The sequence below is a fragment of the Lepus europaeus genome, chromosome 19, assembly GCF_033115175.1.
Source record: "Lepus europaeus isolate LE1 chromosome 19, mLepTim1.pri, whole genome shotgun sequence".
In the NCBI taxonomy this organism is placed as follows: Eukaryota; Metazoa; Chordata; class Mammalia; order Lagomorpha; family Leporidae; genus Lepus; species Lepus europaeus.
In genome coordinates, this window is record NC_084845.1 from 11,566,406 (window position 1) to 11,590,277 (window position 23,872).

General features: G+C 50.3%; 1 protein-coding gene and 1 long non-coding RNA gene across 2 annotated transcripts; one reads left to right on the forward strand and one right to left on the reverse strand.

Moving 5' to 3' along the window:
* The first annotated feature begins 1,040 nt into the window (after nt 1-1,040).
* On the forward strand, nt 1,041-11,332 carry LOC133747803 (cytochrome P450 2G1). Its single transcript, XM_062176142.1, has 9 exons — nt 1,041-1,220; nt 1,769-1,931; nt 3,558-3,707; nt 5,333-5,493; nt 5,672-5,848; nt 7,296-7,437; nt 9,263-9,450; nt 9,552-9,693; nt 11,151-11,332. The coding sequence occupies exons 1-9, from the start codon at nt 1,041-1,043 to the stop codon at nt 11,330-11,332; spliced, it is 1,485 nt and encodes a 494-aa protein (XP_062032126.1).
* On the reverse strand, nt 4,963-20,561 carry LOC133747804 (uncharacterized). Its single transcript, XR_009864408.1, has 3 exons — nt 20,425-20,561; nt 5,352-5,442; nt 4,963-5,201 (listed from the first exon to the last, which is right to left on the reverse strand). It is a non-coding gene; the product is annotated as an uncharacterized LOC133747804 (long non-coding RNA).
* Between the last annotated feature and the right edge of the window lie 3,311 nt (nt 20,562-23,872).

Here is a 23,872-nt window from a genome sequence, read left to right on the forward strand (position 1 = left end):
GGGAAGTTCCTGGGGAATCTGCCAATGCTCTTTCTAAAAATAGATTTACTGTATTTATTTATTTGAAAAGTGGAGCAACAGAGAGGGGCACACACACACAATCTTCCATCTGCTGGTTCATTCTGCAAATGGCTGCAATAGCCAGGATTGGTCCAGGACAAAGCCAAGAGCCTGGAACTCCAGCCAGATCTCCCATGTGGATAGCAGGGACCCAAGCAGCTGGGCCATCTTCCATTGCCTTTCCTGGAGCATTAGAGGGGAGCTGGAGTGGAAGTGGGGGTGCTGGGACTTGAACTGGTGCTCTGTCCAGTATGAGATGTTGATGTTGCAAGTGGTGGCTTAACCTGCTGCACCACAACACTGCCCCCTGCCAGTGCACTTGCTGCCCATAATATGTTTTTATCCTCAAGAAAAACACTGACATTTTAATGACATATTCCGTTGAGTTTTCTTATAGGTATCAGAGGCTTGGGTGTAGGCAACAATCATATAGAGTTACCAGTTGTAATGTCAGCTGCTCTACGAAATGTTCAGTATTGAAATGCCACATGGTACCCTGTAAAGAAGTACAATCGTATGTCTCAATTAAAAATAAACTAAAATTTTATATGATACAAAATCACACAAATTTTGAAAAGACTGTCTAAAGGAGTCTTAGCTGATTTGCCCAGTGAAGAAAAAGTGGAGATGAACCCAGATTGTCTGAATCTGGAACTCAATAACTCAGGAAGATATTTAACCACATCTCAAACCTCAGTCAGAAAAACACTGACCCAGGGGTTGAGCTGAGAGCAGAGGACTGGGGCCTGGAAATGTGAAGAATCGGGAATGGCCTCGCAGGACTTTCCAGAGAGAAGTCCACTCACCTTTATTCAGGTGCGAGATTACAGGTTACATAACCACCCCCCAGACATCACAATCTCTTTCCTGATGGTGTCCACACCCGGAAAACTCAGATCCCAGGGTGTTCAGGTTTCGGTCTGAGCTGATCTCCCAGCGCTATTTAGGCAGGACCCGGCACCCAGGGCACAGCTTGCAGCATGGAGCTGGGAGGGGCGTTCACCATCTTCCTGGCTCTCTGCTTCTCCTGCCTGCTCATCCTCATTGCCTGGAAACGAGTCCAGAAGCCGGGGAGGCTGCCCCCAGGCCCCACTCCGATTCCTTTCCTGGGGAACCTGCTGCAAGTCCGCACCGACGCCACCTTCCAGTCGTTCCTGAAGGTGAGTCGGCAGGCTCCTCCCACATCTATAGCCAGCGATGCAGAATTGCACTTCTAAAACTTCTAAGATCTTGCACACCTTAGAATTCCAAAATTGCACATCTCAAAAGCACAAACTCCTAATGCGTAGGAATAAGACCCTCCCAACCTTAGGACTTTGGGGTCACAGTGCCTTATTTGCTTGAACACAAGGACTCTTGCACTCAGGTTGTCTTGAAACTTTGAGATTCAGTATCATGAAGGCTAAAGAGTCTATAAACTTGGCATTTGAGAAAGAGAACCTCAAACGCTGGAGTTCCCCTAACCCAGGGCCGCCATGTCACAGACGAGGGAACTAAGGCTTGCTGGGTGTGAGTGGGGTTCTTCCCAGACTCACAGGAATCAAGATTTCTAAAGCCTTTTCCCAACAGTCCTTCCGAATCTAGTCTCAGCTCTACGTGTTATTCGTGCCTTTGCGTCCCCTGGAGATCCCCACCCCCTAGAATCTTCGACGGGGCTGTCTGTGGTCCTCGGAGCCACTACCCCTTCCATGTCTTCCTTCCCTCGCAGCTCAGGGAGAAATATGGCCCCGTGTTCACCGTGTACATGGGCCCCCGGCCGGTGGTTATCCTATGTGGACACGAAGCAGTGAAGGAGGCCCTGGTGGACCGAGCCGACGAGTTCAGTGGCCGTGGAGAACTGGCTTCGGTGGAGCGGAATTTTCAAGGTCATGGTAAGTAACACTGCTGGTCATCACGCAGTCCCTGTGCTCAGACTGCACTGTATGTGAACACATAGCACTGGCCTCCCGAGAGAGCTGTTAGCATCAGACTAACTTTGCAAGTGAGGAAGCTGAGGGTGAGGAAGGTTGTTGGGTACAGTTTCATCCCTGGGGGTAAAATCAACTCATTTTGAACATAAGCCAGCTGACCTCAAAGTACCTGCTATGTTATTTTGGATTTTACTTCTAGCAAATTAGTGAGTGATAATTTTTGTGTTCCCACTGAGGCCTTTATAGCCAACTGTATTTCTTACCTTCCTGCACACATCCACATGTCTAACCCATAACTATCTGCCTCTTACATGGAGCTAAATCTGCTTCTTCAGTTACCCATGTACCTCTGTGGAACCGATCCCATCCCCGAATTGGTTGCAGGCTCAGCCCATTCATCTCATCCTTCCGTCCTCCCCTTCACACACACAATCCACAATCTGCCCTCTTCCTTCTGTTGATCCACAAGTCTACAAAAAAAATCCATTCATTGTTCTTTCCATACAAACATCTTCCTTCCATATTATCTACACACTTAAGAATTCACTTTCCTTTTGTCTGTCATTCCATTCATCCATGTATCCGCCTCTCCTCACCCATACATCTATTAATATTACAGTGTATCCATTCTTCTAACCATTATCCGCCCATCTCAGATCACTAATCCACTAGCCTCTCACCCATTCATTCAGGATCTCATCCGTCATTCCAGTCATAAACTCTTCCATTCATCAATCAACCAAAATAATTTCATTAAATTTCTAAACACTAACTGGTCAATCTACATGTCTGGTGACTTCTCAATGTATCTTACTTTGTGGTAACTCCTTATGAAGGTATATTTACGTACACATGTGAAGTTCCGTGTACACATATGTGCACATCTCGGGAATCCAGGTGGTGTATGGGAGAGGCAGCGCCTCATGCCAGGGTGCCCTACCTGGCATTTACCCATGCATCCCTCCACCTCCCTGAGCATTCCTGGAACTATTTTTCCAGTGCCTTCTCTCTTGTAAAACACTCTCTTGGGTTTCCCCTGACCATTTCTAAGCCAATCCTGCACATACTCACCCCCCCACCCCCCAGTCTGGTGCTCTATCTTAATCTCCCTATTGAGCCTGGAAGATTAGAAGGGGTTTTCTGGAGAATGGAGTTAAGAAATTATTTTTAAAAAATTATTTCTTTGAAGGTAGAGTTATGGAGAGAGAGGGAGAAATAGAGAGAGATCTTCCATCTGCTGGTTCATTATTAAATGGCCACAATGGCCAGGGTTTGGTCAGGCCGAAGCCAGGGGCCAGTAGCTTCATCTGGATCTCCCACATGAGTAGCAGGGGCCCAAGCACTTGGGCCATCCTCCACTGCTTTCCCAGGTCATAGCAGGGAGCTGGATCAGAAGTGGAGCAGCTGGGCCTCGAACTGGCACCATATGGGATGCTGGCGTGGCAGGAGGCAGCTTAACCCGCTATGCCACAGCGCTGGTCCCTAAGAGCTTTTATAAGCTGTTCCCGTCTTTGTCCAGCACAGAGCTGACACAGGGAGCGGGCTGGTGGGGCGGCGGGCGGGAGTCTGACACTGAGATCCCCACAGGTGTAGCTCTGGCCAACGGGGAGCGATGGCGGATTCTTCGCCGCTTCTCACTGACCATCCTGCGCGACTTCGGCATGGGGAAGCGCAGCATCGAGGAGCGGATCCAGGAGGAAGCTGGCTACTTGCTGGAGGAATTCCGGAAGACCAAGGGTACGGGGGCCATCGGGGGCGCACTCCTGGTCATGGGAAGGTGGGCCTTCCTGGGAGAAAGTTCCGGAACATGACTGCATGGGAAACATCGAGGTTTTTTGGAGATTTCCAGCCAGCTTTCCTGCTAGCAGTTAACACAAAGACCTTGAGGGACCATTTGTCCAGAAACTTCAATCAGTGGACCTCAGGGAGTTGGAGCTCAGATATTGTTTGTGGATCTGTGTCTTCTTATGGAGACAGGACCCAGTCTCATGATGTGTAGATATTTCTGTTATATTCAGCACACTAAATTTACCCCCTCACCATGTAAAGTGTACAGCTTAGCAGCATTAAGTGTATTCACATTGTTGTGAAACAAATGTTTAGAATTTTTCATCTTGCCAATCTGAAACTCTGCACCCAATTTATTGTATTTTAAAAGGAATTTGGTTCCCACCCAAAAAGAAGTTCTGGAACCACTGAGGTCTATAGAGAAATGATCTGGAGGCTGAGGCATACAGAGGCAAACAGATAAGAGGTGGAGACACATTCTTCTGAATTTGAGATTCCTCTCCTGGACTCCGGGGATGATTAACAGGGCCTAGAGATAGGCCTTGCACTTCCACGCTCTCTCAGAAGTTACTTGTGCAGTGGTTGTATGTTCGTGAATATGCACAGGATTCTGAAGGGATTGTCCCGGATCCACAGAGGGTGCTGCTGAAGTCTAAGGAATGACTTTTTTTTATTTGACAGGTAGAGTTATACACAGTGAGAGAGAGAGACACAGAGAGAAAGGTCTTCCCTCCATCAGTTCACCCCCCAAATGGCCACTACGGCTGGTGCGCTGAGCTGATCCGAAGCCAGGAGCCGGGTGCTTCCTCCTGGTCTCCCATGCGGGTATAGGGCCCAAGGACTTGGGCCATCCTCCACTGCCCTCCTGGGCCACAGCAGAGAGCTGGATTGGAAGACCAGGGCCCCTATGGGATGCAGGAACTGCAGGCCTCCCTCTCCCTCTCCCTTTCTATCTTTCTCTAGTCTCCCATGAGGGTGCAGGGCCCAAGCACTTGGGCCATCCGCCACTGCCTTCCCAGGCCACAGCAGAGAGCTGGACTGGAAGAGGAGCAATCAGGACTAGAACCCGGTGCTAAAGAATGATTTTTCTTAATAGCCTAAGTGGAATCACTGGTAAAGCTGGACAGAATTCAGACATTCTTTTTCTTTTTACAATTTTATTTATTTATGTATTTTTTTTTTGAGAGAGAGATCTTTCACCTGCTGGTTTACTCCCTAAATGCCCACGGTAGCCAGGGCTGGGAGAGGCTGAAGTCAGGTCCCAGAACTCAATCGGGGTCTCCCCTCCAGGTGGCAAGGACACAATACCCGAGCCATCACCTGCTGCCTGCAGGGCGCACGTTAGCAGGAAGAGCTGGATGGGAAGTTGTGATGCAGATGATTATTTTGAATCCTCAGGAACCAATGAAGTGGTTTCTAAATTCAGTTCACAAGTAGAGAAATCTAGACTCAAACACAGAAATAAAGTAACTCATACAAGCTCTGGAGTGGTTGAGCCAGACTCAAATGTATGACGGAGTGAATGCATGGGCCGGGCTCCTCACCAGCACCTCCAACATAATCCCCACGCGCAGGTGCACCCATCGACCCCACCTTCTTCCTGAGCCGCACCGTCTCCAACGTCATCAGCTCCGTGGTGTTTGGAAGCCGCTTTGACTACGAGGACAAGCAGTTCCTGAGCCTGCTGAGGATGATCAACGAGAGCTTCATTGAGATGAGCACCCCTTGGGCGCAGGTGCCCCACAGGCACTTCTCTGCCTACCCTGCCCCCATGGCCGTCAGCTTAGAGCTCGCCCGTAGCCCCCTCGGGAGGGGGAGGCTAGCAGCATGCCTGGGTTTCCAGGAGGCAAAGGGCTTCACCCACTTCTCAGCTGCATCCCCAGCCCCTCTGCACCCTTTGTGTCTCCCCACAGCTGTACGACATGTACTCGGGAGTCATGCAGTATTTGCCAGGAAGACACAACCGCATCTACTACTTGATAGAGGAGCTCAAGGACTTCATTGCTGCCAGGGTCAAGGTCAATGAAGCCTCCCTCGACCCTCAAAATCCCCGGGACTTCATTGACTGCTTCCTCATCAAGATGCACCAGGTACCCAGCTCCTTCCCTCGCACCTCCTCACTCCCTGTGCCTGCAGCTCAAACCCAGCTGCAAATGTTGAGGACCAAAGAGCATGCGTTGTTTCACATGAATCACTTCTATCTATAGCTGAGATGCAAGAGCTGTGAAAGTACACACTCTCACACCTTGACAATGCATTTGGATCGAGAAATTTTAGGAACATGGAAGCTTAAAATTGTATAGCTTTCTAATCACAGGTCAGTGACCTATGATTGTATACGTATAGGAGTCTTTCAGAGTCTGAGAAGTTGAGAAACTTAGAGGCATGGAGTCTGCAATCTTTTTTTAAAAAAAGATTTATGTATTCATTTGAGAGGTAGAGTTACAGACAGAGAGAGGCAGAAACAGAGAGAGAGGTCTTCCATCTGCTGGTTCACTCCCCAAATGGCTGCAATGGCTGGAGCCGGGCCGATCTGGAGCCAAGAGCTTCTTCCAGATCTCCCACATGGGTGCAGGGGCCCCAGCACTTGGGCCATCTTCCACTGCCCTCCCAGGTCATTAGCAAGGAGCTGAGTCAGAAATGGAGCAGCCGGGACTTGGACCAGCACCTTTGTGGGATGGCAGCACTGCAGGCAGAGGATTAGCCTTCTACATGACAGTGCTGGCCCCCAAAATCTGTTATCTTTACCATTAGAAGTTTAAAGTCTTAGAGCTACAGAAATGTAGAAGCTTCCTATTTCTGTGTCATTGGTTCTTAGAATATTAGAAACCTGTAGTTTTGTGTGGCAGAACCTTAGTACTTGGTAGTTTTTTTTTGTTGTTTTTTTTTGTTTGTTTGTTTTTTGTTTTTTTTTTTTTTTTGGACAGGCAGAGTGGATAGTGAGAGAGAGAGAGACAGAGAGAAAGGTCTTCCTTTTTGCCATTGGTTCACCCTCCAATGGCCACTGCAGCCGGCTCATCGCGCTGATCCAAAGCCAGGAGCCAGGTGCTTCTCCTGGTCTCCCATGGGGTGCAGGGCCCAAGCACTTGGGCCATCCTCCACTGCCTTCCCGGGCCATAGCAGAGAGCTGGCCTGGAAGGGAGGCAACCGGGATAGAATCCGGCACCCTGACCAGGACTAGAACCCGGTGTGCCGGTGCCGCAAGGTGGAGGATTAGCCTGTTAAGCCACGGCGCCGGCCAGTACTTGGTAGTTTTACACGCGTGCTCTAAAATTCCGGAACTTTCGGTGCTGACATGGCACTCTTTCTTTTCCTGTCGTTCTCCCCGGTGTTCACTCCACTCCAGCCTCCCCGCCTGTGCCTTGCTGTTCCTCTAATGCTACCGCGTGGCCCTACCTCGGGACATTTGCTCTTGCCGCTTCCTCTCTCAGACTTGGTTTATCCATCTATTGTGCCTGCACCAAGCCCCATGCTACACACAGGGAGAAAATAAAGACAACAGAGGATGATTCTGTTTACCACCCCACTCCTTTTCAGGATAAGAATAATCCCCACACAGAATTCAACCTCAAGAACTTGGTCCTCACTACCCTCAACCTCTTCTTTGCTGGCACGGAAACAGTGAGCTCCACCCTGCGCTACGGATTCTTGCTGATAATGAAGCACCCTGAAGTGCAAAGTGAGTGCCCAGCGCCCCCGCCCCGCCCAGCGGCTTCTCCAGCGCCTCCCTCTACTACCAGGGAGGAAGACACAACCTTGAGAATTGAGACTCCCATGGCCTCGGGATGCAGAATCTTGAAATTCCTGGCTTGGGAGGCCATCAAGTTTAATCTTGTACTTTGAAAAAATTACTTGTAGGAAATAAAGGGTGGGGGGAGATCCCTCCATTATTCCTCCAGGAACTGCAACAGGCAGGGTTGGGTCAGGCTGAAGCCAGGAGCCTCCCCATCTGAGTCTCCCGTGTGGGTGGCAGGGGCCCGCATAGTTGAGCCATCACCTGCTACATCTCAGGCACATCAGCAGGCAGGTAGGTAAGAAGCGGGTTAACCGGGACTCAAGCCAGCTCTCTGATACGCCCTTAATCTTGTGCCTGCACTTGTTTCCTATGGCCGCCATCACAGATGATCAGAAACGCGGAAGTTTAAAAACCACACACACTTATGACTTTCATTTTGTGGTTCAGAATCACATAGGCTTCCTCTGGGCTGAAACCAAGGTGGGGTCTGCATGCCTGCTTTTCCAGACCTGCGTCCCTTGCATTTCTGGGCTCCCGATCCTTTCCTCCACCTTCAGATGTGACAGGCAGCATCTCCAGGTCTCTCTGCTTCCACCGTCACTTCTCCGTTTCTACCTGACCCTTGTACCTCACCCTCGCCTCGGCTCCTGTGTTTGTGTTCAGGGCTGGTCACTCTGGAGAGTCCATCTAAACCACGCAGCACCTGCAAAGCCCCCGGTAGCCTTTAGTTGCCCTTGCATTCTTCAGCATCCACCGGTTTCAGGGATCGGAAGGTAGATAACTGTGATGGCCTTTGTTTAGCTGACCACGCCGCCAAAATAAAGTGGAGGGGTCCTTCAACAAGTGTATAGAAAAACGAAACTAAGCGATATTCATTTTAGAGCAGAAAAAGTTTGAAATACATGCCAGGCTTTCTCACGATATGCATTTCCCACAAACTTTCCCAGGTGCCTTCATCCACTCCATCCCCAGTACATTACAACCTGGTACAGCTGAGTAAGTCAGGAGCTCCGTTTTTGCTTAAGGGAAATCCGCAGTGTGGGCTGCTCACGGTGGTGCGGGAGTTCAAAACCTGCCGCAGTCTCTCACTGCAGGTGCAGGCCATGGGCAACATGAACCTGCTTCCACTCAAACTTTTCTAGTCTCACCTGCAATGCCTGAGTGGCCTCTCCTGGACCCCAATGATCAAACATGCACCAGACACCTGCTGTGTGCCAGGTATCATCCTAGCCACTGGCAGGTTGGAGTTTATGTGATTTTTACCACTCCTATGGCCTGTCAGGCCGTCACGTCCACTGTGTAGATGAAGAAACAGTCTCAAAAGGCAAAGTCATTTGCTCCAAGGTCACTCGCCCGTGTAGTGCAGCGAAGTGTTGCTCCACCAGTGAGGCTCTGCCTCCTATTGTGTGACTGTCGTTGGCCTCAATCCTGCCCCAGCTACCTACTATGTCTGCTTCGCATTTTGTAAAAATTATCTGTGTGTGAAAGCCCAGCTGGGACCAGGACACCTCCCCGCACATCATCATCAGCCTTCCATGGCTCCTTGATGCTTCCAGTCAAGGCCAAATGTCCCAGTTGGCATTCAAGGTTCTAGACTGTGTGATGAGCTTACTGGACACCAGGGGAGTGTCCACTGTTAAGTGTGAAAAGGCAATCAAATCCCAAATGACCTCTACCCTTAGGACCCCGCTGGAGACAGGGCTTCTGTCGTGGAAACCCCTTGTACCCTCTCCTAACTCCTGCTCTGTTGTCTTCTGGCCCTTCTCAGCCAAGATCTACGAAGAGATTAATCAAGTGATCGGCCCACACCGGATCCCAAGTGTGGACGACCGCGTCAAGATGCCCTTCACCGACGCCGTGATCCACGAGATCCAAAGGCTGACGGACATCGTGCCCATGGGCGTCCCTCACAACGTCATCCGGGACACTCACTTCCGAGGCTACCTTCTGCCCAAGGTGCTGCTGCCCCTCCCGTTGCCCCCATCCTCCTCTCTCCTCCTGGTTCCCCTTCTCATGTCCAATACCGACTTCTCCAACTGCCCATGTCTCCATCCCAGGGCACGGACGTGTTTCCCCTGCTGGGCTCGGTCCTCAAAGACCCCAAATACTTCCGCCACCCAGACGACTTCTACCCCCAACACTTCCTGGACGAGCAGGGCCGCTTCAAGAAGAACGAAGCGTTTGTGCCGTTTTCCTCTGGTAGGTTTCCATGGTCCACGCTCTCCCCCAGGTTAAGTGCCAGATTGTTTCTTAAAATTCAAGTCAGAACAGGGAGTTGAGGGCCAGGTCATGGAATCATAAAATCCTAGAACCCCAGAAGCAGGGTCTTTTAGAACCATCTACTACACTAACTAGAGGGGAAAATACGTTAGAACAGTAACAGCATTAACCAAGGGCTCTCAGATAGGTCCTTCGTAGAGTGAGCTGTTCACTCCTGCCATCGCGCTAGGGAAGCCACAGACAACATGTAAGTGAATGAGCGTGAGACTGAGCTGGGAAATCGCTTATGAACACTGGAAATTTAATTTAATTTTCACGTATCAGAAAATATGATTCCTCTTTTGATTCTTTCAATCATTTAACATTTTTATTTGTTTGCTTTCATTTTATTCAAAAGGCAGAGAGAGAAAGAGTCAGAGAGAGAGAGAGAGACAGGGTGAGAGAGAAACAGAGAGAGATAGAACAGAGGAGTGGGGAGAACGTGCTTCCGTTTGCTAGTTCACTCCCCGGATGCTCACAACAGCCAGAGGTGAGCCAGGACTAAGCCAGGAGCCTGTGACTCCATCTGTGTCTCCCTCGTGGGTGGCAGGGGCCCAGGTGCTTGAGCCCTCACTGGGGCCTCCCAGCGCCCGCATTAGCAGGAAGCTGGATCTGAAGCAGAGCTGGGACTCGAACTCAGACACATCAGTACGGGACACGGGCATCTTCACTGCTGCTCTAAACCCTCGCCCCTTTTAAAAACAGATTGATTTTCACTGTATTTGAAAGGCAGAGAGACACAGAGAGTTCCACCATTTCAACCTGTAGAAAGCGTTCTCAGTTTCCTGGTCATCAGGAACAAGCCTGTCCCACAGACAGTAACTGGCTAATCCACGGCCTGGGTGCAGCCGCATTTTGAATGTAAGCCACGTGTGACTGGGAGCCGGTGCGGTGGCTGGGAAAGCGGACCCCCGTGCACCAACCACAGATGGGGGGCCCTGGCTGTGTCACTTCCTCCCCACCTGTGAAGTGAAGACGAATCCCTTCACACCACCGGGAGAACACCTGGCAGGTAGCAAGCACTACATAAGTGTGCCTTCCTTTTCCCGCGCCCTCACCAGCGTCTGGCACCTACCAGGCATTTGAGGAAAGGGAATGCACAGGGCTCTGAAAGCCATGGCTTCTTCCGAACCAGCCCATCTGGGAATTGATGGAATCTGAGTCATCAGAGAAGTAGCTGCCAACACTGAGCCCGAGGGTGACAGCCGGTAGCCGCGTGCTGCAAATACAGGAGGCGGTGAGCCTTCAGAACACCCCGGAAGGTGGGCGCAGTCACGGCCCCTGAGATGCCAGGCGGCCAGGGCCCCGTAGGTAGTCGGATCAGAACACCTGCCACGCCCCCGTCACCTGCGCAGCTGTCACTCACCCCCCACCCCCCCACCCCCCCATGTCTGCAGGAAAGCGCATCTGCCTGGGCGAGGCCATGGCCCGCATGGAGCTCTTTCTCTACTTCACCTCCATCCTCCAGAACTTCTCTCTGCACCCGCTGGTGCCGCCTGTCAACATTGACATCACTCCCAGGATCTCGGGGTTTGGCAACATCCCTCCGACCTATGAGCTCTGCCTCATCGCGCGCTGAGCAGCCTCCCCGGGGCAGAGAGAGAAGTGGGGGAGAACGGAGCTCTGCCCATGTCGTGCCCGGCCACAGTCCTCACTCTCCACGTTCTCACAACAAACCGGAGAGAAGGCACTGTTACTACCGCGTGGGAAGCTGACCTGAAGATGCGGAGCTGGGTGTCTTCTCCAGCCAGTACGTTCTCCAAGATTTTGGCCGAAGCCTGTAGGTTTAATGCGTGCTGGCCTCTGCTTTGCTTCCTGCCAGTACCCAGACTCTGGTTGTAGATCTGTCTTCATGTCGTCCCTTTGTCTTTGCGCTGATATTATCGCAGAATGTGGCCCACATCCTGTCCTTTATTCTTGCTTCTCACCTCTCCCACCAAAGCAGCCAACAAAGAACTCAAGCGCGCCGAGTGCAGCGAGCCTGTTGTGTATCGTGTGGGACACCAGGGGAGGGGACAGCAGACACCTCGGCAGGGGCTTCTGGGCTCCCTGGCTCCTACTGACCTTTCCGTGGCCTCCAGTGACTTCCCAGTGGCCGGGCCAGCCCACGCCACGCCGCCCCTCCACCACCTCCTCTCCTAGACTTGTTTTCCTGGTTACCCTCATCACAACTCTTAGGGACAAACTCTCCCCACTCCGTTCTGAAAGACAGTTCAGTTATAGCCTCCCTCACTCCAGTTCCAAACTCCACCGCCTTGCTCAGCTGATGAAAACCTCCCCCAGAGTTCATTTGGGCTGTCTTGTGCTGCCTCTCCCAAGCACGTGAGCAGGGAGCTGGACTGGAAGCCGAGCAGCTGGGACTTGAACAGGTGCCCACACAGCATGCCAGCACTGCAGGCAGCAGCTTAACCCATTACACCACAACGCTGGCCCCTGGAAATTTCTTTAAAAACTGGAAATAGGGCTGCCGTTATAACACAGCAATCCCACCACTGGGCATGTACCCAAAAGACATGAAATCATTGTATCAGACATACCTGCTCCACCATGTTAACTGCGGCACCATTCACAATAGCCAAGATACAGAATCAACCAGTGTCTATCATCAGATGGATGGATAAAGAAAATGTGATTTATACACATAAGGGGATACTATTCATCCATAAAAAATAATGAGGTCCTCTTATTTGCCATCTGTGAAATGGATGGAACTGGAGGACATCAAGTTGAATGAAATGAGCCAGACAGCAAGACCACAACTGCACATTCTCAGTCCTCCCTCACGCATAGGAGCTAAAACAAAACAAAACAAAACAAAAAAAACAGAACAAGACAAAGAAACAAAACAAAACCCCTCAATCTGAACACAGAATGTTGATCACTAGAGGCTGGGAAGAGTGGGAGCGGTGGAGGGAGTTGAGAGAGAGAGTAAAGGAAGTTGGGTGTCGTTCATTAATAGTGACAAATCTGCTCTGCTGATATGAGACAGTAATAATGGGGGAGGCTGTGTGTGTGCTACGTGGGCAGCCTTGGCACTATTTCACACTTTTGTTTTGTAAATTTAAAAGTATTCTGAGGGGCCAGCACTGTGTCATAGTGGGCTGAGCCTCTACCTGCGGCCCCAACATCCCATCTGGGCACTGGTTTGTGTCCTGGCTGCTCCTCTTCCAATCCAGCTCTCTGCTATGGCCTGGGAAAGCAGTAGAAGATGGCCCAACTCCTTGGGCCCCTGCACCTGTGTGGGAGACCCTGAGGAAGCTCCTGGCTCCTGGCTTTGGATGGGCTCAGCTGTGGCCATTTGGGGAGTGAACCAGCAGATGGAAGACCTCTCTCTGTATCTCTCCCTCTCTCTGCCTATAAGTCTGCCTCTTAAATAAATAAATAAATCTTTAAAAAAGAGTATTCTGAAGTTAAAAGTAAAAAAAAAAAAAAGAGAGAGAAGAGAATACAGCTTAGCAAAATGGGGAGGAGAAGCAGTAGCAGACCACTGCTGGGCAGCCCCCGTGAAGGCTGGCATCCCGCGTGCGGGCTCCAGGGACCGGGCGGTGATGGGTCGTGTGGCCTCGCACTCCCGGCCCATGTATGCGCCCACTGGCCAGGAGGCAGCTGTCTTTCCCTGCTGGCTCTCGCGCTCCGGGGAATGGGGAAGCAGCCACGCATTTGGACACATTTCTCCCCGGCTTCCCCGGGTCACACCTGGCTGCCCTGGTAACTGCTCCATGACTTCACGCCTGTAGCTAAGCTCTTAAGATGGAAGCATTTCAAAGGCCCGCCCAGAGGTGTGAGCTGAGGAGCAAAAATAACACATTTTCAAACAGCCACAGCAGAAGCCTTTCTGTGCAAGGAACAGAGACGGGAATGCACGTGCCAGCGCTGGTGTGCACTGCATACTCCCCAGTTTCTCCCGGCTGGCTTGCCACTGTCCGTTGTGGACCAGGGTACTCCAGCTGGGTCTATCCTGAGTTCTGGTCTCCATGGGAGAGAGGAGTTCAAAGCAGAGACAAAGACAGGGCACAAGAACGGGAAGCAGGATTTACTTAAAGAGACAGGACCCAGTTGGCAGGATTTACTTAAAGAGACAGGACCCAGTTGGAGGTAGAAGCAGGTAGCCTCCTGAGGAGACCTGCACCCCAGTTTTGTTCCCCCTTTATGGGGTGGCACCTTCACAGGATATGCAAAGGTGAGGTGACCTTTGGGAACATTTTATGGCCTCTCCACTTGGAGCTCAGCATCCATGTGTTCATCATGGTGTCTTCATGACGGGGGAGGCTCAGGTGCACCCTGGGAAAGTTGGAGTGCTGAATCAGCATAGAAGGTGCAATTGCACTAAGCATTAAAAATTAGTTAATGTAGCTCAATCACACATTTCTTCAAAACAGAGAATGATCAAATGCTTTGCAAGTCATTTTACAAGACCAACATAATACAGATATCAAAACCTAGTGAGTACAAGAAAAAAATCACAGAACTACAGTCTTCACTAAGATAGGTGGAAAAGCTTTACTACAATGTATAGCAAATCACGTCCAATTAAAATTTTAAAAAATTAGAAAGAAAATACAGGAAACTAGGTTTTTCCTTTCATCCTCTTTTTTTTAAAGATTTATTTATTTATTTGAAAGTCAGAGTTACAGAGAGAGAGAGAGAGAGAGGTCTTCCATCCGATGGTTCACTCCCCAGTTGGCCACAATGGCCAGAGCTGTGCCAATCCAAAGCCAGGTGCAGGGGCCCAAGGACTTGGGCCATCTTCTACTGCTTTCCCAGGCCATAGCAGAGAGCTGGATCCAAGAGGAGCAGCTGGGACTAGAACCGGCACCCATATGGGATGCTTCAGGCTGGAGCGCTAACCCGCTGCGCCACAGCGCCAGCCACCTCTCATCCTCCTGTGTGTATCTGCTCTGTCGGGTTTGCACTCTGCTGAGTCCTGATGGAGCGAGCTCATCAATTTCCTTCTGTGCAGGTCGCTCCCAAACATTTCTTGTAGGTCCAGTGTGGTGGTGATTCATTCTTTTAATATTTGCTTGCCATGGAAATTATTTCTTAAGGATTTATTTATTTATTTGAAAGGCAGAGAGAGAGCTGCTATGCACTGGTTCACTCAGGTGTCCAAGCATTTGAGCCATCATGTGTTGCTTTCCCAGGCACATTAGCAGGGAACCAGGTTGGAAGTGGAGCAGCTGGGACCCAAACTGGCCCTGGCTTCCGGGCATCGGTGCGCTACACTACAGCCCAGCCCTTCCTCTGTTCTTTAAGAACACTTCAAGCACTCTAAAATCATTTGTAAATATTTCAGGTAGAAAACAACACATATAGTTTTACCTAGTTTAGCTTGAACTAGAGGTAAAATACAGAAATTTTAAAGTTTGAACTCCTTGAATATCTTTGAATAAAACTAAATCTTAAAAGTGTAGAATCATGGAGATTTAAAATCTTACAGCAACCTAAACATATAGGTCCAACATTTAAAAATCAAAGGATAATGGACTGATGATTTTAGTGTTAGATAAGTTGAAATAGTTAAAGAGTTCAATCTAGGCTGCGCCGCGGCTCAATAGGCTAATCCTCCGCCTTGCGGTCTCTGCTGTGGCCAGGGAGGGCAGTGGAGGATGGCCCAAGTGCTTGGGCCCTGCACCCCATGGGAGACCAGGAGAAGCACCTGGTTCCTGCCTTTGGATCAGCGTGGTGCGCCAGCTGCAGCGGCCATTGGAGGGTGAACCACCGGCAAAAAGGAAGACCTTTCTCTCTGTCTCTCTCTCTCACTGTCCACTCTGCCTGTCAAAAAAAAAAAAAAAAAGAGTTCAATCTAAGTGATTTAGAAATTTCAAAGCTTGGGGCCGGCTCTGTGGCACAGTGGGTTAAAGCCCTGACCTGAAGTGCCAGCATCCCATATGGGTGCTGGTTCTAGTCTCAGCTGCTCCTCTTCCGATCCAGCTCTCTGCTGTGCCCTGGGAAAGCAGCAGAAGATGGCCCAAGTCCTTGGGCCCCTGCATCTATGTGGGAGGCCCGGAGGAGGCTCCTGGCTTCAGATCAGCAGAACTCCAGCCATTGCAGCCAATTGGGGAGTGAATCAGCGGATGGAAGACCTCTCTGTCTCTACCTCTCTCTGTAACTCTGTCTTTCAAATAAATAAGATAAATCTTAAAAAAAAAAAAGAAATATCAAAGTTTAATACAACTGAGAGAATCTGAGGACATCAGAATTTTAGAATTTAATGTTTTTATATGGCAGAGACTCAGCACCTCAAAGTTTGGGACCACACAGCCCTGTGTCCTCAGATTCTTAAATTGCCAAGGCCTTCCTCTGCCATCCCGCCCCTGCCTCAGGGCCTGTGCCCTGCCTGCTTGCTGCTTCTTAACCAGGCACCAGCTTGATTTATCCAGCAGCAGCTCCTCCCCAGAATGCTTCCCTGACCAGGAGGAGGAAAGAAGACAAAACAAACACGTTTACCATCCCCCTCACTCTCAGGATAAAAATAATCCGCCCCGAACTCGACCTCAAGAACTTCAAGCTCACCACTCTGGAGCTCTCCTCTGCTGGCCCCAGCCCCACCCACTGCTGCGCTGTGTCCTGAGGTGGAAGACGGATGAGCGCAAATACTCCCCGAGGCCTCCACTCCTCCCAGGAAGGAAGGCGAACTCTGCAAGTCTTAGAATCTCACTGCTTTGACTCCCACCCTTTAGACCCTTCTGATCTAGGGACAGCCTTGGAGTCCCAACACTGGAACCCCATTTGATTTAACTGTCTACTTAGTGTCCAAGATGACTAAAATCCAGTTCCAATATGTGTCACCAGGGTCTGTTGGGTAGACCCAGAGAAGAAGAGCTCATCATTATTCTAGAGATAATTCCCCAAATTTGCCCCCTCTCCTGTCAAACACAAGTTAAAACGAGCCATTAACTTTCTCCTGATAGATACAGTGGAAGAGACGAACTATGCCCACTCAACTTCTCCAGGCTCACCTCCATCGCCTGACCTTTGCTAATATAAATAACCACATATTTGTTGTCAATGGTGCCTTGCCAAGAACTGTTCTATTACCTGCACCACCGGTCACACTTAATGCTGTGATCTTCTCTACCACCAGCCAAGATCTCTGAGAAGATTAAGGGATTAGACGGATCCCAAGGACGGGTGACCGGGTCAAATGCCCCACACAAATGTTATCATTCATGAAATAGAGAGAGTGAGGAATGGTCCAGCTTTTTTTCTTTTTTTTTCTTTTTTTTCTTTTTCTTTTTTTTTTTTTTTTTTTTTGACAGGCAGAGTGGACAGTGAGAGAGAGAGACAGAGAGAAAGGTCTTCTTTTGCCGTTGGTTCACCCTCCAATGGCCGCTACGGCCGGCGCACCGCGCTGATCCAAAGGCAGGAGCCAGGTGCTTCTCCTGGTCTCCCATGGGGTGCAGGGCCCAAGCACTTGGGCCATCCTCCACTGCACTCCCCGGCCACAGCAGAGAGCTGGCCTGGAAGAGGGGCAACCGGGACAGAATCCGGCGCCCCGACCAGGACTAGAACCCGGTGTGCCGGCGCCGCAAGGCGGAGCACCGGCCAAGGAACGGTCCAGCTTTTAAAATTGGTCGACGATTTGGACACATCCTGCACCCAAGAACACATACAGGTGGCAGATAGCACAAGAAAACATGTTTCATATTATTATTTCTTAGAGAAACACAAGTTTAACCTTTAAGAAAACAATACTAAACATTATCAAAAGGCCAAGATAAAGACAATTTAAAATTGCAACCATAGGCAAAGACAGCAAAGGATTAGAAGTCTCATATATTGCTGACAGGACTGTAAAATGTCTCAATAGCTTTGCTTTATGAAAGAACAGCAGTTTTCTTTTTTATTTTTATTTATTTATTTTGCCAGGCAGAGTTAGACAGTGAGAGAGACAGAGAGAGAGTTATAGACAGTGAGAAAGAGACAGAGAGAAAGGTCTTCCTTCCGTTGGTTCACTCCCCTAATGGCCACTACGGCCAGTCCTGCGCCGATCCAAAGCCAGGAGCAGGGTTTTCCTCCCAGTCTCCCATGTGGGTGTAGGGACCCAAGCACTTGGGCCATCCTCCACTGCCCTCCCAGGCCACAGCAGAGAGCTGGACTGGAAGAGGAGCAACCAGGACTAGTACCCGGCACCCCAACTGTGATTAGAACCCAGGGTGCCAGCGCCACAGGCGGAGGATTAGCCAAGTGAGCCATGGTACTGGCCAGAGCAGCAGTTTCCTAAAAACATATGTGACAGGGGGCCGAAGCTGTAGTGGAGTGGGTAAAGCTGCCACCTACGGTACCAGCATCCCATGTGGGCACTGGTTTGAGTCCTGGCTGCTGCACTTCCAATCCAGCTCTCTGCTATGGCCTGGGAAAGCAGTAGAAGATGGCCCAGGTCCTTGGGACCCTGCTCCCATGTGGGAGACCAGGAAGAAGCTCCTGGATCCTGGCTTCAGATCTACACAGCTCCAGCCATTGCGGCCAGCTGGGGAGTGAACCAGCAGATGAAGACTTCTGTCTCTCTCTCTCTCTGCCTCTGTCTCTCTGCAACTCTGCCTTTCAAATAAATAAATATTAAAAAAGAAAAAAAGAGAGGGAGACAGTGAAAGCAGATAAAAATGCTCATTCAAGACCAGAGAGAAAAAAAGTAAGGGTATAAGAGAAAAAAAATCAGTAGAAAACAGTTACTAATATCACAGGTACTAACACAACTGCATCAACAATACTTTAATGTTAATGCAATAAACACATCAAATAAAAGTCAAAGTGGATAAAAAAATCTACTTAGTGTTGACCATAAGATACACCCTTCAAATATAAAAATGCAGGTCATCAGAAAGATAGACCATGTTAACACAAATTAAAACACAGTTGGAGAACCTGTATGATTTTCAAATAGAGATTTCACAGCAAGTGTGAATATCAGAGATGCACAGGGGAATTATATAATGACGTAGGAGTGAATTAGTCAAGACAATATGACAACCCTTAATGTGCACGCACCTATCAGGAGAAAGTCCTAATATGCAAGGGGAAAAGTGACAAAACTGCAGCGAGAAATTTTAAAAATACACGATTACACGTGGGTGTTTCAACTACTGTCTTTCAGTTTCTAACAGATGCAACAGATGGAAAATCAGTGAGGCTGTCATTGAACCACGTAGCACCGAAAGTCACCTGGTCTGTTGATATCCATTGGCTATTTCATCCAACCACGGCAGATAAAACAGTCTTCTCCAATTCATGTGGAATATGTCTCAAGGTGGCCAATATTCTGGACTTCAGAATAGCCCCAACAAATTTAAAATAATTCAAATAATATAAAGCATACTTTCATATAAAAGCAGAATTATACTAGAAAGCAGTATCAGAAAGACACATAGGAAACCCTCAGATGTTTAAAGATTAAATCATAAAATAGGAATAAGATATGATCAAAGAAAAAACATCTTAAGAAGTTTTCAAAATAGGTGATCTGCAAAAAGTTCAGAGAAAAGTGTATTTTGACAAAGTGTATGGATTTCAAAATTTTTCACCCAAATAACCTTTTAATTCCCTTCTTCCTAACAGTTGAAGCACCACTGTACCTTGAACTGAGTGCAAATCTAACTGTTCAGCCTTGTGGGCTGAAGCGACAGCAGTCACCGAGCGAGCTCTATGACACTGAAAGCAAATGTAGAAAAAAGCCTCAGGAGCCGGCGCGGTGGCACAGCGGGTAAAGCCACTGCCTGCAGTGCCGGCATCCCATATGGGCACCAGTTCGAGTCCTGGCTGCCCTACTACCGATCCAGCTCTCTGCTATGGTCTGGGAAAGCAGTACAACCTGGCCCACGTCCTTGAGACCCTGCACCCATATGGGAGACCCAGAGGAGGCTCCTGGCTTCAGATCTGTTCAGCTCTAGCTTTTTCCGCCATCTGGGGAGTGAACCAGCAGATGGAAGACCTCTCTCTCTCTCTCTCTCTCTCTCTCTCTTTCTGCCTCTGCCCTTCTGTATCTCTGCCTTCAAATAAATAAATAAAAATTATCCACAATAAAATGTACCACACAAAAATTAAAAAAAAAAAAAACAGAAAACATAGACTAAAATGGGAAACTCAGTTACTAGCCACAGAACTGGTTTTAAAAAGAAAGAACGAAAAGTCTCAAAACAGAAATCTTGCATTTCACATGGGGGCTAACAACTTGGGTAATACAAATATGAACAGAGGGAAATGGCCCCAGAGTAGTTTTCTGGCTGATCTCAATCAGCCCTCAAACAGGTGCAAGTTTAAATAAACATAAAGATAAATGCAAAGAAACGCCCCCGAGAGGGCGATCTTCCCCGATGCTCTCGTATCAGGTCTCTGTGCCTGCTCTGCCAGGGTGTTTAACAGACGGGTGACCTGGACGCAGAATCTCCGTCTGGCACCATGCAGCTGGCAATAGCCTGCACCCTCTGCTGATGCTCTGCTTGTCACTCTGTTGCCTGGAAACGAACAGATGAGGAGGGGAAGCTGCCCCCCAGGTCCCATGCCGATGTCCTTCCTGGGGAAGCTGCCGCAAGTGTTCGCGGACGCCGCCTGCCAGTCGTTCCTGAAGCTGAGTCTGTCTACCTGCGCTGCGGGTTGGAAGCGGCTAATCCTGGGCTCAGCAACGTGGAGACCTCTGTGACTGCTGACACGCAGACCCCGGAACGACAGACTTACCCAGCTGTAGAACCTTCCCATCCAGGAGCAGTCACATCTTCAAAACTCACACCCCTGGAACACTGGAACCTACACATTGAAAACCTCGGCACTTTGGAATCTAAATGCCTGAACTCAAACACACAGGATCTGAGTGTTGGTAGTCTTGGAACTTTGAGGTTCAATGTCAGGAAATTGTTGCATCACAGGAATTCTGTGATTAGGAGAGAGAGGAATGGACTTTGGAGTTCTAGTTAAGTCTGTGGTTTTGCAAGTAAGTTGCAAAGCCTTGGGGAAGGAATGCTTTCCTAGTATCACAGGAGTTAGGATTTCCATGTGTTTTCCCCAACAGTCTTTCTTAAAAAAAAAAAAAAAAAAAAAAAAAGTTTATTTATTTATTTGTAGAGTTACAGAGAGAGACAGAGACAGAGAGGTCTTCCATCCACTGGTTCACTCCCCAAATGGCCGCAACAGCCAGAGCTGAGTCAATCCGAAGCCAGGAGCCAGGAGCTTCCTCTGAGTCTCCCACGCAGGTGCAGGGGCCCAGGACTTGGGCCATCTTCTACTGCTTTCCCAGGCCATAGCAGAGAGCTAGATTGGATGTGGAGCAGCCGGGACTCGAACCGGTGCCCATATGGAAATGCCTGCACTGCAGGGGGTGGCTTTACCACTACACCACGGGCGCCAGCGCCATCCTTTCACTTTCAATCTGTGCATGTCGTTAGGGTGAAGTGGGTTTCTGGGAAGCACCACACAGTAGGGCCTTGTGTCTTCATTCAGTCACTCTGTGTCTTCTATTGGAGAATTTAATCCACTTCCACTCAAGGTCATGACTGAGGGAAAACCTCAGCAAAGAAGTGAGGGGAGCTGCAAACATCACGGAGACTGAAGGCCCCAGAGAGAGGAACACACATGCAGCGGCTCCTGCCCTGGCTCCCCGGGGTGGGCAGGCGCCATCTCGCCAGGAGAAAGGTGCATGGGAAGTTCTGCCACTCCGGCATCGCAGCAGCTCCAGCCACAGGACCACCCCACGGCCCTCACCGGCTTTATATCCAGCCTAGAACACTGACAGGGGCTGAGAAACTACTGTGCCCCAGGAAAAAACAGGAACCCACATCACCTCTCTCCACCTGCAAAGCCCTGGACCCAAACCGCGGCCCTACAGCCATTGCTAAGTTCCATCTGTCTTAGCAGACAGCAAAGAGCCCCTTCACGGCCCCCAGAGCCAGCGGCAGGGTGCTTCACAGGCAGAGAACGGCCCCTACATCCTGGCTCTGTGGAATTTCTGGGCACAAGACCCAGAGCCACCCCACTCACTTTACGCGAGTTAGGAAAGTTCCCCTCTGCTTCTTAGGGCTATCAGCCAGCGGCAGCCACTGCACAAGCCAGACCGAGGAAGGCCCCTTCTGCGTCTCAGCGCAGGGAGCTGGGTGGCCAGGGCACAAGCCCGAGCATCACCCTTGTGTGTACTGTGGGAATCGGGGGGCAGCCTCTCTGTGTCCTGCAGCTCTGGGGCTGTGGCTGTGGCTGCTACAATGCCTGGGGCAGCTCATTCACCCGAGGGATCTGGAGGGCCCTGCCTTCATTCCCCTGCTTCAAGCCAGCAGCTGCTGGTCCACTGTCCCTAACATAGCTGGCACTCGCCCTGTGAGACCTGGGTGAGGACTCCCAGGACGCTGCAGCTCCTGGACCGTGCTGGTTGGACCCGTATTCCAGTCACCCGAGGTCACCCTGAGAGACCCAGGAAAGGACTGCACTACGTCCAGCAGGTCTGGGTCTGTGACTATTCTAGGAGTCCCAAGGACACCTGCGCTTGCTTAGGAGGCCTGAGGAGGGCCCTGTCTGTATCCCACTGCTCCAGACCCATGTCTGCCAGGGCACAACCCCCAGCATAACTTGCATGTGAAGTGTGGGACCTGGGTAAGGTCTCCACTGCGCCCTGAAGTGCCAGGGCTGCAATGGTCAGCTCTGGAAGCCCCAGGAAGACCTGCTTTGCCTTGTGAGACCGGTGGGAGGTGCTCTCTGTATCCACGGCTGCAGGTCCACGGCTGTCAGAGCTTAAGCTGCAGAAAAACCAGCAGTGGGACCCGGACAAGGTCCCTTCCTGCCCCGCAGCTGTCTGTGCACATTCCTCAGAGTCCGGGTCCTACCTGCCCTGCAGGACCTGGAACACCTCCAGGCCCACACCCGCCAGGGCCACTCCCCAGCACACACCGTGTTCACCCTGTACGACTGGATAAGTCATCTTCACGTGCCAGAGTGATGCAGCTCGGACTGTCAGGCCTATAAGTGCCCGCACCAACTGCGCGTACCCAGCAGGAGCTAGAGAAGGTCCCACCCACATCACTGCTCTAAGCACAGCTAAGCTGCCACAAGCCCCGACATCACCCTGTCTTATCCGGCAGTCTCCTGCATATCCCACACGACCAGAAATGTGGGTGTAGCTGTCACAAACCCAACCCTCTGGGAACTCAACACACACCTTAGGAAGCTCACTCTTGGCTTCCCTTGGTCTGCAGCCTTCAGACTGGGACAGGGCCATGCTGCTGGTACCCCAGGGCCACCACGCTGCAGACAACTGGTCCTGGGACATTGCAGCTGCCATAATGATGTGAGCCAATTCCCCTAATAAGTCTCCCTTCCCCTACCTGTACACATAGCCTCTTCATTCCGTCTCTCTGTAGAACCCCAATACAATAGAACTCACTCCAGACTTCAAATTATCCCCTCAACAAGCTTAGATATATCAAAACCATAAAAACTGTACCCTAGGTAACAACAGACTTAAGCCTGATATCAGTTACTTCCTGTAAGTGTCAAATTATCATAGCTGCCACAACACACAATGGATGAGAAATGGTCAAGTGACCATTTCTCGTCTTCCCCCCGGGGCCTGAACATGGTGCTGTCGACACCAGTGCCTGTTTATTCAATAAAGAAGCAGGGAGGGCCCGGATTCGGGGCTTTGCGCTGAAGGCCGGGAAGTAGACCGCACCTCCGTGGAGACCTGGGGCCCTTCTCAGGTGGCAGGGGCTGACCTCCCACTGACATCAGCGTAGAGAGCCACGTTCTGCACAGCAGGAGTGGCACCGGGTGCTAAGCGACGCCGTCGCCGCCATCCCCTCTTCTCTGTCGTGGCAAGGAGAAAAGTGAGAAATCTCAAGAGAGATTCTCCCCAACACTTTGAACTGAACGCAATCCAAGACGTGTGGGACGCAGCAACAGCAGTGCTCAGAGGGACGTTGAAAGCCTGTATGAGAAATGTTTCGAGGCCGGCACTGTGGCCCAGTAGGTTAATCCTTCACCTGCAGCACTGGCATCCCACATGGGCACCAGTTCTAGTCCCGTTCGTTCCACTTCCAATCCAGCTCTCTGCTATGGCCTGGGAAAGCAGTAGAACACAGCCCAAGTCCTTGGGTCCCTGCACCTGCGTGGGAGACCCGGAATAAGCTCCTGGCTCCTGGCTTCA